Source organism: Rattus norvegicus, chromosome 19 (assembly GCF_021556685.1).
Source record: "Rattus norvegicus strain SHRSP/BbbUtx chromosome 19, alternate assembly SHRSP_T2T, whole genome shotgun sequence".
In the NCBI taxonomy this organism is placed as follows: domain Eukaryota; kingdom Metazoa; phylum Chordata; class Mammalia; order Rodentia; family Muridae; genus Rattus; species Rattus norvegicus.
In genome coordinates, this window is record NC_141552.1 from 18,550,722 (window position 1) to 18,569,010 (window position 18,289).

General features: G+C 41.2%; 1 protein-coding gene across 2 annotated transcripts; it reads right to left on the reverse strand.

Moving 5' to 3' along the window:
* Positions 1 to 299: 299 nt before the first annotated feature.
* On the reverse strand, positions 300 to 18,066 carry LOC147998968 (disks large homolog 5-like). Of its 2 annotated transcripts, XM_087595884.1 has the most exons (6): positions 17,860 to 18,048; positions 4,882 to 4,987; positions 3,657 to 3,816; positions 2,310 to 2,453; positions 1,515 to 1,677; positions 300 to 802 (listed from the first exon to the last, which is right to left on the reverse strand). In XM_087595884.1, exons 2-6 carry the CDS (start codon positions 4,961 to 4,963, stop codon positions 773 to 775), a joined length of 579 nt encoding a protein of 192 aa, XP_087452010.1. In that variant the 5' UTR covers positions 4,964 to 4,987; positions 17,860 to 18,048; the 3' UTR covers positions 300 to 772. The 2 variants fall into 2 exon arrangements, with proteins under 2 accessions (XP_087452010.1, XP_087452011.1); XM_087595885.1 differs by lacking the exon at positions 4,882 to 4,987 and having other exon boundaries at positions 17,860 to 18,066.
* Between the last annotated feature and the right edge of the window lie 223 nt (positions 18,067 to 18,289).

Below are 18,289 nucleotides of genomic sequence, written 5' to 3' on the forward strand. Positions count from 1 at the left end.
TACTCAATATCTGGTGCACACAGTCAATAAGGAATGTGTGTTGTAGACTGATATAGACTAGGATGAGCAGAACACATGACAGCATGGATACAGTATGTCAGTGATTACATCATAAAGTGTGTGTCCATAAAAAAAGTCACATTATCCACACAAAAGACACTATCACCCTGTGTACCCCTTGGTGGCTTTGAATTCCCTATTTACCCATGCTGCCTGGACCATGCAAAGATCCATATCCAGCTGTCAGTTCTAAGTCTACAGGAGGGGAAAGGACCCTTGAAGAAGATGGTCTTAAGAGTCAAGAGTTACAAATCAATTTTTATTCATAAGGAATACAATTTACAAAAAACAGGCATAAAATGAACAACTAAAACGGTATAAAAAAATGAAAAACAGTAACAAGAATATATAACTATGAAATACCAAAAAGAAAACTTCAATGAAAATCATAACCAAAAACATTTCTTAACAGCATTTTCTTAATGAATATTTAGAAACACAGTTGTAGTGCTGTTTCTCCTCTAGGACGTGAGATGTCAAGGCAGTCCCCTCAGTTGTCTCTCAAATGGTGTTGTCGGTAGGAGAGAGGAGAAAGACGTCAATGAGACAGGCTGGCATACAGATACATAAATTTAGGGTTTCTATACATTGAGGAAATTATCTGAGAAGAAGAATATTCCCCCAAAAAGTCTTTGACTGTGAGGATTGTCGTCACAGGGAACTCCTGAGAGAGAAACTCATTCCTCAGGGGGCTGTCTTCCTGGGATCTGTCCTATGCCATGTCTCCTGCAGTTTCTGAGACCTGGGAGGAGAAGGCAGCTATTAAGACACTGATTTGGTGGGGACATGCATACCAGCTGTCAAGTTGCTGCCTTCTGTCCCCTCAACTACATTGGACAGACAGCACTGATCTTTTCACTGAAATCATTGCTGATATCTCTGCAGGCTGGGAACATCACCAGCAACCCTCACAGTACTGTGGGAGAACAAGCTGCTCCTCAGACTCTACCAGTGCAAAACAGAAATGGGGAAATGGGGAGAGACCTAATTGGGGTGCAGGAAGAAAGAGAAGGCCACATGATACCCAGATCAAAGCCAATGACCAGGACTCATTTGCCATTTGCACTTGGTTCTTATCCCTACAAGGTGCTTCCAACCATAACATGACCCCTGTATGACCTTTGTCACACGACCAAGAACTCATTCAAAACTCTTCATAGCATCCAATCTTTGATAGGGAGATGCAGTCATATGATATGTTATTCCTCTGTCACCATTTCTGGACTGCATTTTCAAAAAGGGCAGAGAAGTATAATTGCCAATAATTCAGTTTCTGAAAAGTGTTTAACATCCAAGAATACTTGTGCACAGCAGGGCAATGAATAACTCTATCACATGAAGTGGGTGACTGATTGGGTGTGGGGAGATTAGAAAGGTGATAGGGGAAGCAAAGATGTATCCAATAGGCAAACGGTATCAGACATTGTTAATCTGACTCAGCTGCTTGTTCCTACCACATTTTGCTGGGTCTGGAGGTTGCTGGTCTTCTCCTGTTCGTCTTCATCTTTCCGGTTCAACTCAAACAAATATCGCTGTACCTCCTTGCTCTCCTGCTTCAATGTGACCAACTTCTTCTTCATACATGCCTTGTCCATCAGGAGCCGGCTGTGCAGGTTGCTGGAAACACACTCTGCATAGTAAGATCCTGAAGCCTCTTCCTCCCATTCCAACTGCCAAATCCCACAAAGTCCACCAGGACCCAGATACCCATAAAGACTTCATAGAATACATCTCCATACATGTAAGGCTTCTGCACAAACAGCAAACGGCCAATCCAGGGAAGAATAAATTGTTTCTGTGACCCAAGCACAAATAAGAGTCCATGTCTGTCCAAAAGAACAAGGGATCTACAACTACCCATGAGAGCCCAATGCATCGGGACAGCATCAATTAGTAGGCAGTAAACAACCACAAGAGGACAGTAGAACCAAGGGAGGTCATGCTAACCATGTGGTCCACACATTGAGCTTTGTTAAACCTGGTCTGACACCAGAGCCGCAGGTTGGCCTAATAACACACTGATGCCTGAATCAGTGTAGTTCTATCCAGAGCCTTCTAAAGATGCATAGACACTGTGGTGATAAATGACAGTCTCTTATGGAACTGAAACTGAGTCCAAAAGACCCACGGCACAGTGATATTTAAACAGCAGAAGAGATGGGCCCAGAGCTGCAGACCCTCCGGTCCAGAACAAAGAGAGGCAGACATGGCCATTCCCCAAGTGATGGGCCCTTCTGACCAGTACTTACCGATAGAAGTTAATGTCCTTCTTGAGCTCCTGAAATTTCTCACGATGTTCAATGTTCTTTGTGTCTAAGTTGTGCAGTAATGACATGACCTCTTTCTCCTTTATCTTCAAGTTTTCATAAAATGGATTTGGCCTGAAGTAGGGGCTGGCCCCAGGAAGATAGAACCCAATGAACATAGAGGTTTAGGATTATATGAACTCAGGCTGTGCCCTGTACTACCCCAGCCCTGGAAGGACACTTTCTGACTTCTACATATTTGGATCTTCTTCAGCTTCAGAAACTTGGAATTGTGTGCCCAGGACAACAGAAGCTAAGCACCCAGATAAAGGGTTCCCTGGCTCACTTTTTTCAATCAGGAGGGCTGGATCTGCATTCAAACCTGTTATGCTGTCAAGAGCCTAGGCCATAGAGCTTACCCAACCACACACACACACACACACACACACACACACACACACACACACACACACACACACCCAGAAACCTCTTATTTCATTTTTCCTGTTTTGACAAGTGGAATGCTACAAGCCGAATAACTAATATTCTAGAGGCAGACAGTACACATAATTCTGGAGATGAGACCAGATATTGCCACAAACTTATAATCTGCCCAAGGCATACAAATGTATAGACCAATGTGACCACAAAGGCAAAGAACTGTACTGTTGAAAGTGGGGCTTCCAAAATAAAGCACTTACACCTCCATGAAACTATTATACAGGTATATGCTGAGGTCAAAAAACAGACCCTTAAATTCCAAGGGTGGAGGGACATAGAAACATATAAAAGTTGTGCATATGCATGCAGACCTGTGCACACACAGACACACAAACTGGGACACACCCACAAGAAAAGAAAAGTAAACAGACTCAGAGAATGAGAAAGAGAGACAAATATGGAAAGGGCACAACTGGAATCAGTAGAAATGTATGCACCATTACTGTCTCAGAGTTTAAGGCACACAGACAAGAAGGAACAGGCCTGAGCCTCAGGCCTTCTAGTTAAGCATGGAGATGAACAATGTGTTACCTGTCACCTAAGGGTGCTGCCAGGATATGATAGCTTTCAGTCACCTTCCTAGCAAGTACAATCACTGTCCACAAACTCACAGCACCTAGAACCTTGCAAACTGCCACCTGTCAAGGGCTTTCCAATTGTACACTGGGAACTCATGCTCCAGTGACTTTATCCCTGAATGATTCACTCACATCACAAGTTCAGATTTTCAACAGGCAGAATCAGAGAGTCCATTTCCAAACTCACTCCTCAGTAAGGGTCAGGTTCTGAATCTCCTCTCTATGGGAGATGAGGTTTAGAACAAGGTCGTTTGTTTGGAGCAATGCATACCTCTTGCTCATGGATCCACCTGTCACATAAAGGAGGCGATCTGTCAGCTCATTTCTCTCCTTGGTAGTTAGCTCCAGTTCTCTATTCAGCCTCTCCTCTTCCTCATTGCCCTGCACCTTGTTTAGGATATTTTCAGGGGATGACGTCTGTCTGCAGGCCTCTGTAGGTAGAAGAACACAAGTGAACCTGCATGGGGCGAATGCATAGAGCATACACAGACCACAGTGAGGTCCAAACAGGAGAACATGCTTGGAAGCCAGTGTCACTGCAAGGAGTTTGGTCTATGTGTAAGAGGCCTCCTAAGTGGATCACAGTTCCCCCACTACTATATAGAGACCAAGATATTTAAGCAGCCAGGTGTTCCCTATGCCCGCCCACACAGGCTTACAAGTACCAGAGAGATGCCTTCTCCAGGATTATTATCAGGTACGCAGGCTACAACCTGGTTTCAGGACCCTCACCCCTCTGGTTTCAGAAGCAGATCATCAATTCAGCATCCACAATGACTTGATTGATCAGGGATACTCAGATATCCTACACTGTTACTCTAGTCCAATAACTTTGCATTAAAATGTCATGTAGGGGGAGGACATGGTCAACAGACTTATTAATTACCCCTACTGAAATGACAAATGCCCCAGAAGTGTCAGTAGGTTACAGGCTCTTTCTCTACCTGCCCCATATAGTTTGGCTACTGTAGAAAAATATCTTCCACACAGAACCTCTAATATATGAAGGTAAGAGTGGCCCCGTCAGCCAGCGGTAGTCAGAGGAGTTCTACGAATATAAGGTCATGTCAGGAGCACAATTCTCTACCTCTTACTACTGTCAGTTAGTCACTTAATTTAAAGAAGCAATGAAAGTGAAGTACATTGATGCCCTGTTTAATTCAGAAAAGTTATACCCTCCACGACTCCTGATGGTGTTATTATATCAATTTAACATACCGAATGCACTGTAAAAGTAAAGACTAGAAGTTCACCCAATAATAGCATAGGCAGTGCCATATCCTCCACGTGGTTATGGAGAAACTAATGATGTGAAAACCTTGACTTTCAGGAATTGTGATAATCATGGAATTCAATATCTGTGGAGATGTTCCAGTGGTTGTGGCACATTGCTATAAAGGCCAGCAGAAGACCCCCACACACACCCCTGACAGGAAGCTCAACATACACTGCCCAGAACTTACTCCACATTCCCCATGTCCTGTGTCCATCATTACCTTTAGGTTTCGTTTGCTTCACTCTAGACTCTTCTCTATCAACATCAACTCTCCCAAAGCGCCTACAAAGACGGGCAAACATGTCTGTGGATATATCCTTTGGACACTAAGAGAAAAAGCAGGGAATTGGTTGTCACAACGATACTGGTGACATCACAGGGATTCCAAGGTCTGTCTAGGAGACAATAGAATGTCCACGAAGGGTCTGCTGATGTCATGGAGAACAGACTTTGCCTCCCTGCTAATGTTCTCCCTGTACTGAGCAAGCGCTGATGTGCCCTTTTCAGGAGACTTCCCTGTGTCATAGCCACTGAGCACCACATGCTTCCAAAGCCAAATTTTGCTCTAGGCTTGATTGGAAAAACCTAAGTCATTACTATGTATCTAAATGAGTGCTTCCTCCCCAATCCCTGCACAGAAATGTTTCATCCTACCTCAAATTCTCCTCAGTCAGCAATATTACCCATTAAAGATTACTGAGAAATCACACCAGTTCCTATAAGTAGCCAAAGAGGTCTCCTGTCTCATCATGTGCAGGTGCATGAAATCACACCCAGAAAGAGCCTGTAGGGTAGGTTGCAATGTGGGTGTGTGTTATAGGTACAACCTGAAGCTTTGTGCTTAACATATGACAGTTGCTACCAGATTCCTTAGGAGAAAGAATTGCATTCATTATGGTCCTGGCAACAACGTGGTGATCTGTTAGGAGAGGAAACTGAAATATTGGATCCACCAGTGAATGCACCCTCAGGCTGAGTGTGGGGCTCTCCTCTCTGCACCTAAGTTACCAAAGCAGGATTGCTTACAGGCCTCTCTAAGCTATAACGTGTGATTTCATGTGAAAAATAAAATAGTCAGCAGATGTGGGGGGGGGGATGCAGCCAAAGGAGTAGGACAAGCCTAGAGACATAACTCAGTGTACAGAGTAAGAAACAAGCATCTTCACTCCTGTTTCATGGATCACCCCACAAAACACAAACGCATCTATCGTACTAAAAAAAAAAACCAAGTTATTTTATTGAATGCATACACTAATACTGTTTACAGTATTAGTAGCAAAGCTCAGATTTTGGGGGCAGATACATGACTTGAACTATCTTCCTGACAACATATAAAGCAATAAATAAATAAATAAATAAATAAATAAATAAATAAGAAAAAAACACAAAAATAAAAAACACAAAAAGCACGAGCCTCTCATGTGAAGTTACAGAAGAGAGATCCAGTGGTCACTTCTGACCAGGCCATTTTAGCTATGACGGTGCATAGTGACCCTTAATTTGATGGGTCCTATATAAAGCTTTGTGCAATATTGTCATTTTAACAAACCTCATCCAGAACATACATAAAGACACAGGATATGATTGCCATGTCCTTGCTGTGTATCAAGTTATTTTTCTGTGTCCTTGATTGTCAGGCATATTACACCAACAATCTGAGATGGCTGGTAGACTTGGAAGAAAGTGGATATGAAAGATCCCCGTTTGATATCAGTACAGCCATTTCTTAAGCATGAGAATCTTTTAAGCTGGCCCTCGCTTAGCCCCTAGACGTTAGACAATAGACCAGAAAGTACAGAAAGCACATTCCCACCCACTCTCTAGGAAGCTGCCCGACCATAAGAACAGAGGGTATAGAACATATTTACTGCAGGGCAATTACAAGACAGGAAACATCTCTGGGAAGCTGACTGACCACTATAGAAGTGAGATGTCCTTGGTACTGAATGCAGCTGTGCTATAGGCTGACATAGCTATAGCCTTGTCCTGGGAACTCCAGAAGAGAAACACCTGCCAAGACAGATATCCTTGATCCTTGTCCTGGGAACCCCAGGATAAGAAAACATATATCAAGTCAGACGTCCTTCCTACTGAAATAGCTACATTGATGTGGTTTCGGCCTTATCCCAGGACGAGAAACATCTGCCTAGTTATTCTTGGCACCGAAATAGCTGAGCTAATGAAACTGTGTGATCATAAATGACTGTTTAAGCTGTACATTTCTGTTGTTTGAGGCTCCTTACATCCCTCCTCCTGAGGACCATGTCGAGCCCCAGTGCATTGGTAACCCAAAGTAAACCTCTTGTTTTTACATCAAGACTGAGTCCAGTGTGTTCATGGGGTGGTGATTGTCCTCAGGACTGGAGCGAGAGTCTCCTCTGTCTGAGGGTCTTTCAGATAAAGCTATAGTTGTGGGTTACACACCTCAATTCTCATTGGCTAATGCTGTCCTCACAGTCCTTGGAGGCCCCTTTGTAAGACTACCTGTTGGAAAGTAGAAGCAGCTTTATTTGAGCTCAAAGTGAACCTGACGAGCAACGTAGAGAACAAGATGAGGTAATTGAGAACCTGTCTAAAACCAGCACAGAAACCCACCCTTCATTCAAAGCATCATCTACCAATTCTTGAATTTTTACCATTCTCTACCAACCAGTCTTTCATTCAGGAAAGGTAGAAAAAAACCGGAAATGATCTTTTTATTCTAAGGATCTTGATCTGTCTTTCCTTTGGTCCACGTTAAGAACAAATGAAATGGGTATGACCATCTGAACAACTTAGTATCACCTACTCAGCATTTCTAGCCTAATACTGTGCCTATGGCAATCTCAAGCTTCCCTGAGTGTTGCTGCCCCAGCAAGAAGAGTGAAGAACTGAGGTCAAACCCCACTTAACCTTTCAAGGGGTTAGAAGAAAGCCATCAGAGATACTGCACTTCTTTGTCCTTAGATTAAATCAAGATGATACAACGTGAATCTATTGGGCTATTCAACCATACATCTTCCTCACAACCCCACCTATCTGAGTTCATTGCTTGGCAGAATTCATGCCCCACCATCCTAGATATTTCTTGATTCATTGCTGCCAAGGGCCAGGTTTCCTGAGTTTTGTTTTTTATAGAATTGGGTTTAGTCAATCATAGTTGCCCTCTGTAAGAAATGACAAATATCTATAATAACTGACCACACTGTACTTGTGTATACAAGTACAGTAGTGGAAAATTCAGCATAACCGAGGAGTGGGAAATCACCACTGTTTCCTGGCCTTTCTCTGCCCATATCACAGCTCACAGGCGGCTGGGGCAAACCTTGAGTTCCTCTGTAGAAACAGAGTGATGTTGAATGGACACTGAGCAGGCAGAGCAACACAGCTGAGGCAACTCAATTCCAGCAACAAATGCATTATTTGTTTCCCATCTTAACAGCTCCTTTTGAGGACTTGTCCCCACACCTAGCTTAAACACAGCAATTTTCATACATGCCTGCCTGCTATTTCATATTGTTGCTGTAATACGCCTCCACATCATAGATTTCAAAAAAGAAAGAAAATAAACCTGACACTGAGAAGGGTGATGCTTGTCAACAGCTAGTGTGTTCGGGGCCCAGGTACGGTCACAAATAACCAGGACACAGGGGATGCAGAGCAAAGGCAGATGCAACTGCATGCAGCTGCAAGCTTATTAACCCTTATATATGCATGAATATGGATTACCTCACTTTCCCTTTTGGCAAGATATAATAAGATCGTTATTCCCATGATACCAGGAACAACCGAGGCAAGACTAGGCAAAGAAGTGAGACTAAGCAAAGGCTTCTCCTTAAAATATCTGTATAGCAAATCACCCCTCTTCCTAGTATCACAATATACTTGTCATAACCCAGAGAGCATGAGAGCCGCTTCCACAAAAAACGGACACAGTACAGCATAGTGTAAGGTAAAGTGAGAAAAACATTTCTTTCTCAAGGGCAGCATTGCAGCCCCTGCTTGCATCTCTCAGCCGTCTTTCCTTGATCCTGTCTGGGAAGTGTCTCTCAGTGACTCCTCAATTTCTCTCTTTGTCCTTTTGTTTTAAAAGTAACACATTCTATAACATAGCTAAATGTCCTTGAAGGGGTTTAATCATGCAAAAAGAAAGCAATATAATATATAATGTATGCAACCTTTAATGAGTGTATCTATTTTCTTAGGGGTATTATTCAGATACCTTCCCAGATCTGGATTTAACTTTGGTAATTGTTATCTGTCTACAAAATCAACAATATCCAATAAATATTCCAGTTTTCTGGCGTAAAGTCCTCGGGAGTAAGAACTAATGATTTTGGAATTTGCTCGGTGTCTATTGTTATGTCCCTCATTTCATTTCTGATTTTTAATTCATGTATTGTCTCTCTTGTGCATTGTTAGTTTGAGGAAGGGGTTGTCTCTCTTGTGGATCTTCTCAAAAAAAAAAAAAGAGGAAGAAAAGACAGCTCTTGCTTTCCTTGACTTTGTATTTTTCTCTTTGTTTCTAAAGGCTTGATTTCAACCCTGAGTTTATTTCCTTTCATCAGATCCTACCAGACTCTCTATGGGATGAGGCTTTGCCTCCTCTTGGTAACAGCAGCATGGAATAAATGAAGCTTCTGCTGATCTCTGTTGTGGTTTTGCACATCACAATCTCCCCGAAAACCATGCATACCCTGGTTTTAGGCTCTATTAAAGCGGCCCACTAATTCAGTGTTCCCTGCAAGGTGCCATGGAACAGTAGTAACATAATTCTGCATGCACATAGACAGGTTTCTCCACAGTCTTATGGGTCATTCGATAATAATTTATAGTGAGATCATGGATGAACACACACACACACACACAGACACTCATACTCATACTCTCACTCATACACACACAAACTTTAAAGCAATAGTAATTTTTCTTAGAGTCTGATATAATTGGTTCTAATACAAAGACAGCCTGAGTGTAGTTACTATATAACTAAATAGTACTCATGCTCTCAGGCAAAGAGTTTAAAGTTTATAGGTACCTAATAAACTAGCATTGGGACATATAAAGAACATTTAAATGTTCAGCAGAAATACAAAGAACAACTAATTTAATTTGTTAAAAGTGAAAGCTTATACAATTCTGAAGGTTTTTATACTGGTTTTATTATACATGTAACTATGAAAAGAAAACATACATACTTGATCAATGAAATGAGGAAGAGTGATTTAATGAACAGAAAAATGGATGGTACTTCAAAATTTCCATGATTACATATTATCTATTTAATTCCCTCCACAATAGCAAGAAACGGACATTATTATTTATGCGACATTACAGATACATAAACCGAGAAAATATTGTTTGGCCTGATTTTCTGAGCTTTTTAAAGGTTTAGTTAATTGACAGGGCTGTGGTTTAAAATTAGGGTCCATATTCTTCTGTTTTAAATGTGTGACACTTTTCTCTTTTTTTCTCCTTCTTTATTAAATTGGGTATTTCTTATTTACATTTCAATTGTTATTACCCTTCTGGGTTTCCAGGCAAACATCCCCCTAACCCCTCCCCCTCCCCTTCTCTATTGGTGTCCCCTCCCCATCCTCCTCCCATTGCCACCCTCCCCCCCAACAAGCCCCTTCACTGGGGGTTCACTCTTGGCAGGACCAAGGGCTTCCCTTTTATTTCTAGTGGGTGCTGCTCTCCCTGCTCCGTGGGAAGTGGATGGGGGGAAGGCCCGGGCCTGAGGTGAGTTGGAACTGGGGTAGAAAGGCATAGGGCCTCCTAGGTGAGAATGCCAAACCACCACTGCTGCTGCAGCCACCATGGAGAAGCCCTTGTTCCTGCTGCAGGGAGGAGAGTCTGGTGCCCACAAGATGGCTGAAGGGGAGCTGAGAGTGGACAGCTTCATCACCCGCCTGCTGGAGGTATGAGGATATCGTCCGGGAAAAATTGTGCAGATGACTGAAGCAGAAGCCGAGGGCTGTGTATCACGTCTCGTGAAATCTTTCTTAGCCAGCCAACAGCTGTGAACACAGGTTTCTTTTGGAGAGCAGGCCTGTGCAGGCCCAGAACCTAGGTGGGACAGTTCAAGCTACCCTTTTTCCATGGCCAATCTCAGATCATATTCAGAAAGTATTTCTTGGGCTAAAGAGATGGCTTAGTGGTTAAGAGCACTGACAGCTCTTCCAGAGGTCCTGAGTTCAAATCCCAGCAACCACATGGTGGCTCACAACCATCTCTAATGAGATATGATGCCCTCTTCTGGTGTGTCTGAAGACAGTCACGTTGTACTTGTATATAATAAATAAAGAAATAAATCTTTAAAAAAAAGAGTATTTCTTCCAGGTGATGGATTTCCAATTTATGGAATTGAACTAACTTACTGATGGTGGAAGTGACACAGAGAGTTAAAGTACAGAAGGAATAATCCAGAATGTCCACCAACAGTTGCTGTCACACCAGGACTTTTAAAAGCTCAACTGCTAGAGAAGCAATGTAGTCTTTGGTTATTCTCAAGCTTAGGTCTTCTAGTCATTATAAGCTGACCATGACACAAAAAGAGTCATCTATATCAAAATAGAGAATAGTAACTAGATTCACACCACACTATCACATCACTACTGTATTTGAGGTTCTCAGTTAATATCTAAGAACCTGGAAGAGGCCTGGGTCTTGCTACACATACTCATAATTTATGTCCCCATTGTCAGCTGAGATTCTTCATGCAGCCTGGGGTCAAGGAGGTCATCCCACAAAGCACAAAACGCCCATCTCAGATAAACATGTATGGTTTATTGAATCCAAAACATCCATGAATTTCAGGACACAATTAAATGTTGAAACCTAAGGATAATAGATAGAGAAGAGAATTAAGATTTCTAGATCATAGATCCAGTAAACACCTTCAACAAATCATAGCAGCAAACTTCCATAAGGTAAAGAAAGAAAAGGCCATAAAGGTACAACAAGCCTACAGAACATCAAACTAATTGTACCAGAAAAATTCCTCCATTCACATAATAATGAAAACGCTAAATGCACAGATCAAGAAAGAACATTAAAAGGGGTAAGGTATAAATATCTAGTAACAAATAAATTCAGACGTATCTGAATTACACCAGACTTCTCAACAGAGATTCTAAAAGTCAGAAAATCTTGGGCAGATGTAATACAGACAAAGGCTCCTATATCCAGCATAATCCACACTCACCATAAAAGGAGGAACCAGGATATTTCATGACAAAACCAAATTTAAACAATTCTTTTCTGTAAGAAAGCACAACAGAGGCTAATAGGAGGAAAACTCCAAGACAGTGAACTAAACTATACCCAAGGAAAACCAAGAAATTAATCTTCTCTCAATAATTTAAAAAAAGAGAAGCACACAAACATAATTTCACCTATAACCAGAAAAAGAAGAGAAAGCAGCAATCATTGGCTTTAATATCTGACCAGATCCTCTTTCCCTAATCCCCAAGCTCCCAGGGGCCAAACTGCCAGCCAAAGTGTATGCAAGGATGCTCTATGGTTCAAGGTGAGGCCTATTGCCCCACCAAAGGGAGATCCTAGAGGTATGAGGTGGTGATGGATATGTGTGGGTGCAGGAGCACTGTCACATAGGCAAAGCTGAGCAGAAACAGGATGTAAGGTTTGATGAGTGGAGTCTGGAAAGCAGGACAACAGTTGAAATGTAAATAAATAAAATAACCGATTAATAAAAAATAACCAAAAATAAAATAACAAATAAAAAGGTAAATGAAAATTAAACCAAACCAACCAAACAAACAAAAATCCCTGTAGTGAAGTGGCCTAATGCTGCTTGTACTTTAATGCTAATTTGTAGAACTCTAGACTGGTTAACCCCAAATAACTGACCCTGCTCCCAGTTAACTGTGATTATAAAGAAGCCACCAGCCAACAGCTGCACAGCAGAGAGATGGGGGAGGTGACCTTTTGAGGGCTTTGCTAGAGAGGATCATGAGGAGGGAAGAAGGAAGAAGAAGCTGCCAGAGAATAAAGGAAGAACATGTGTGATGGAGAGGAGAGAGGAAGAGGACAGCAGCCATGGTTAAGGGAGAGGAGAGCCTGGTCCTGAGGGCTGTCCAAGGGGAACAAAGAGCAGCCAAGATGCTAAACAGCCTGTAAGAGTTAGCGTTATTGTTTGGAAAGTAGATCTAATACCATGGAGGGCAGGTAGCTGCCAAGCTACTGTGCTGACTAATGCACACTAAAAATAAATTTAACAAAATACGTATAACCAGTAAGACAGCTCTGTAGAGGATCCTAAAAGAAATACTTTAGTTTGAAGGGAAGGACAAAATACCAGAGAACACAGGGGATAAATTAATAAAACTAGAAAAGTTAATCAAAGAAGACTGTGAAAACCACAAAAATTAACAAAATGACAAAATTTAATGCATAGGTTTAAATAATAATTACATATCACTAAACTCAATATCTAGGGTGGTGGGGCATGAATTCTGCCATGGTCTGAACTCAGAAAGGTGGGGTTGGGAGAAACATGTCTGGTTAAATAGTCCACCCACATTGTGTCAATGTGATTTAATCTAAGGACAAAGAAGTGGAGCATCTCTCATGGGTTTCTTCTAACCCCTTGAAAGTATCACTTGGGTGTGGCCTCAGTACTTCATACTTCTTGCTAGGTCAGCGAAACTCAGGGAAGCTTGAGATTGTCATAGCACAGTATTAGGCTAGATATACTGAGTAGATGATACTAAGTTGTTCAGATGGTGATATCCAATTGCATGTGTTCTTAATGTGGACCTAAGGAAAGAGAGATCAAGGTCCTTAGAATAGAAGGAACATTCCCAGTCCTTTTCTACCATTCCAGACTGAAAGGCTGGTAGGGAGAAAGTGGTAAATAATAAAGAATTAATAGATGATGCTTTGAATGAAGGGTTGGTTTTTGTGCTGGTTTTAGACAGGGTCTCAAGTATCCCATGTTGCCCTCTCCCTGGCTGGCCCGGTTCACTTTGAAGTCAGTGCTTCCAATTTCCAATAGATAGTCTTACAAGAGGGGCCTCCGAGGTCTCTGAGGACAGTAGTAGCCATTGACAGTTGAGGTGTGCAACCCACAACTATAGTTTTAGCCACTTTGTTCCATGTCTACCAGCTATTTCAGATTGTTGCTGTTCTATGCCTGACAATCAAGGACACAGAAAAATAACCTGATAGAGAGCAAGGACATGGTGATCACATCCTTGCCTCTGCTGTATGTTCTGGATGAGGTTTGTTAAAATTCCAGTATTGCAAAAAGCTTTATATAGGGCCCATCACTTTAAGGGTCACTATGCACTGTTTCATCAAAAATGGCCTAATCAGAACTGACCGCCAGACAACACTTCCTGCGAAGTTCCTATGAGAAGCTTAAGTTTTTTGTGTTTTTTCTTCTTCCTTCCTTCCTTTCTTCCTTTCTTTCTTTCTTTCTTTCTTTCTTTCTTTCTTTCTTTCTTTCTTTCTTTCTTTCGCTTTATAGGTTTAGAGGAATGTATTTTGGGCCACGCATCTGCCCCTAGTATCCTAGCTATGGATGTGATCAATCAGTGTTAGTGTATGCATTCAATAAAATGTCCATTTTTGACTAAGGTAGATGCTTCTGTGTTTTGTGCGGTGACCCATTGTCAATGTGTAGTGAGTTGGGGCCCTGGGTATGGTCGCATACCCCCAGGACACAGGGGGTGCAGAGCAAAGGTATAAGAAACTGCACGCAGTTGCAAGCTTTATTAATCCTTATTAAGCTAAGAATATGCATTACTACAATTTTCATTGTGTCAAGATACCATAAAATTATTATTCCCAGGATACCAGGAACAATGAGGGAAGATTAAACAAAGAAAGACGAATAAACAAAAGCTTCTTCTAAAAATATTCATATAACAAATCACCTCTCTTATTATAATCAAAATATACTCACCATTACCAAGAGAGCGTTAGAACCACTTCCACAGAAACGGGACACAGGAGAACATAATTTAAGGCCAAGTGAGAAAAACATTTTCTTCTCCAGGGCGGCATTCCAGCCCCTACTTGAATCTGTCACCAGGCCTTTCTTGACCCTGCCTGGGAGCTGCATCTCTATGTCTTAACAATTCCTTCTTTTTTCTTTTGTTTTAAAGTAACACTTTACATAACATAGCTAAAGGTCCTTGTAGGGGTTTAGTCATGGAAAAATAAAGCAACATAATACATAATGTACATAAGATTATGGCAAAACTAGCTCCTCCCATGCTATGGAAAATCCTTTGAAGCCAAGCCTTGGGATCTAATCCTGTCAATTGATCAGCCAATAATTTCGCTATTTCCATAGGAGTAGTATCTTCTAGCTGTTTACCAAAAGACATTCGAACATCATATTTCAAGGCATTAATTACTTTTGAAGCACTTTCATTACCCTCTAAATAGGCTTGAATTAACTTCCAATCATGTTCTGTGTCATTATCCATATATTTACTAACAGAAAAGTAGTAGGATTTCATCATGATAAGCAATATAAGCCCGATAACTGGCATTGGCCGCAGCAGAAGAAACCATGAGTAAAACACACATTGCTAAGAATAAGTGCTCAGCAGTAAAGGACTTTCCTGAAGGAGACAAAATTATTCCTTTCAGTGCTTAATCGCTTCACCTGACCCCACATAGGTAATAGGGTTGTCACTGCACGGATCCTTATCCATTGTTGTTTGTGGACACTAAGAGAAGCCAGGGCCTCAGTAATGGAGGACACCTCCTCATCTCCTGAGAACATCCATCAGGAGAAAATGTAGCTGGTTTAACTGGATTCCTTTGAGGGTAGGGAGCAGTTCTTATTATTCTGTGCTTGGATCCATCTCCCGGGTAACCATAATAGTCTCCCATCCTGTAATGAGACAAAACCCTCTCCCCTATATACAATGATGTCCCTTCCTGCCATTCAGCATCCCGGGCAATTTTTATCCATACTGTCTGTTCCATGCCTTCTGGGGGGAAGTTCAACAAAGTGTCTATCGGCTCTTGATATAACTTCACCTTGTGGTAAATTAAGAAAATTAATAACGTATAATATTTGTGCCATATAGCTCTGGGACTGGTCTGCAAACTCCATTCAGGTTGCATAAGGCCATCTCTTTTCCCCCTTCTTAATTTTATAATTTGTCATTTCAGGTTATGGTGAATTCTTTCAACAAAAGCTTGTCCTTGTGTATTGTGTTCTGTACCAGTAATATGTACAATATGATATCGTTGACAAAATTGTTTATATTGATAAGAAATATATGTTGGTCCATTATCAATTTAATTTTAGAAGGCAGTCCCATAACAGCAAAAGTTTCCAATAGATGCTGTATAACATGAGCAGTGCGTACTCCTGGCAATAGTGTAGCCCACACAAATTTTGAAAAATTATCTATGCTTACATCTATATGTGAAAGGCGACCAAACTCAGAAATATGGGTTATATCGATCTGACACGATGTATTAAGTTGCATCCTTCTGGGATTAATTTGAGATGGAATACATTTTATACGAGAAGACTGACACATAGGACAATTAGCAATAATTTGTTTGGCTTAAGAATAGGGAAGCTTATATTTAATATGTAAATATCCTGTATTGGCATGATTATGACTGTGTTCTTCTGGGGTAGCAAATGCCACTAATTGATCTACCATATGATTGCCAAGTGTTAAAGATTCTGGAAATTTTGAATGTGATCTAGTATGTGTAATGAATATTCTAGAGTTTCATAATAACAATAGTCCTTTAATATGTGAGAATAACATTTAATATAGGCTTAGATGTAGAAACAACAGCAGTCGCAATGTTCTGTACTACTCCTACAACATAAGCAGACTCAGCTATAATATTTTTACATCATGAGTAAAATCCTGGAATACATTAATTACCGCTAATAATTCATTTTGTTGTACTGACCCAAAAGAAGATTCTTGTCCCCAAAATTAATCTTTGGTCCAATAAGCCATCTTGGTCTTAGAGCCATCTGCAAACACAGTAAGGGCTGATGGTAATGGATCAACAGAAATTAGTGTATTTATCAAATTTTTTTTTGTTTTTTAAAGCAATCCCACAATTTACTATGGGGAGGATGAAATTCAATATTTCCAGTGTAAGAAATCATGGCTAATTGAAAAACCTCAGACATCTACATTAAATATTCCACTTTATCTTTGCTTAATGGGAAAACAAGAGCAGCACAATCATATCCCCACAGTGTAACAGGTCTTTGTATGCCTTGCTGAATAATTAAAGAAATTTGTTCCTCATAATTTGTTAATGTTTGGTTAAAGTTTTATTTAATATAAACCCACTCTAAAGGCAACTCATCCTGAGCGAAAGTGCCTGTAGGATATTCAAGAGTATTTAAACATATAATTTAATAACTCTATCTGGATCAATACGTGCCAAATATGCATCTTTCCATTTTCAGAAAAGATACCCTTGCATGCCTTCATATAAGCATTAATATCCCCAGCCTCCTCTATAGGTAATAACGCTCTCCTGTACTCTTCATTAGCATTTTCAAAAGCAAGCATTTGCATCAGTTGTCCTCCAGCTTCCTCTCCTACCACTGTTCTTTCCAATGTTAATTTTAATATACATAAAAACTTAATATATGGTTCATAAAAAGCTACTACATTTTTCAACCAACCAGTATCATCCTTTATAATAAGTCGGTTGGGCCACACCTTGAATCGATGCTGGCCTAATTATAGGAAAAGAAAAAGCAGGTGAATTCGTCATTATCAACGTGTGAATCTAATGGTCAACATGCCATCCTCGGGAAACGACTTAGAAAAACCTGCTTCAGGCAGTGGTGCAGAGGGCAAAACTTTTACTTTCGTTTTGTCTTAATGAAGCTCTAGCTTCTTGTTCTGTATTCGTCATTACCCTGTCTGCATTCATGGCCTTGAACACAGTAAAAATTACAGCCCAAAGAGACCAGAAATTGGAATCTTTTTGCCCTGCCTGACAGCCTTTTTCTCCTTAACATTCACTTTGACCCAGATATCAGAATCCCTGGAACCCTCTTCAGGGAACCACGGAGTTTACTCTTGCTGTCTCTAAACACTTTTCTAAACCAGACTGAGAGACATGAATTCCCTGCACTCTTAAAGATGCGTAAGCATAGCAAGATGAAGAGAAAATTTATCTTGTCCCATTTCCTTGTAATAAAATGTACTTTCCTTATCTGACTGTCCAGACTTACCTTCAGGGACCCTGTTCCAGTGCCATAGGTCGACGTCTAGGGTGTTAGGAGCCCTGCGTCCGGTCACATTCCTTTCTGTGTTTCCCGATGCTCAGTGGCCATGCCACTCCAGCATGCTTTGAAATGAACCAGTCCGCAACCACCACCACCACCACCACCACCACCACCACCACCACCACCACCACCACCACCACCAGCACCACCACCAATTTGGTTTTTTAAATAAAGTTTTATTGACATCGCCATACTCAGCATTTACATCTTGTTCAGTGCTGCTTCTGGCTGCAGCTGCAGGGCTTAGGAGCCACAGAGCCCTTTAGGCTCCCAGAGCTGAGAGCATTGACCATTTGCCTTTTTTGTGAAAGAGGTGACTGACCCCTGTGCTCGAGGTGGCCTTTCCGTGCCCTTTAACCCATAGCATAGGTCTCTG

Bases quoted from the DNA above. Each gene is read 5' to 3' on its own strand.
- LOC147998968 (XM_087595884.1), bottom strand. From the start codon at position 4,963: ATGTTTGCCCGTCTTTGTAGGCGCTTTGGGAGAGTTGATGTTGATAGA. The intron at 2,454-3,656 runs GTATGCATTGCT...TCCTGGGGCCAG, and splicing joins GGTGGATCCATGAGCAAGAG to CCCCTACTTCAGGCCAAATC. The intron at 1,678-2,309 runs GTAAGTACTGGT...GTGTGTTTCCAG, and splicing joins AAGGACATTAACTTCTATCG to CAACCTGCACAGCCGGCTCC.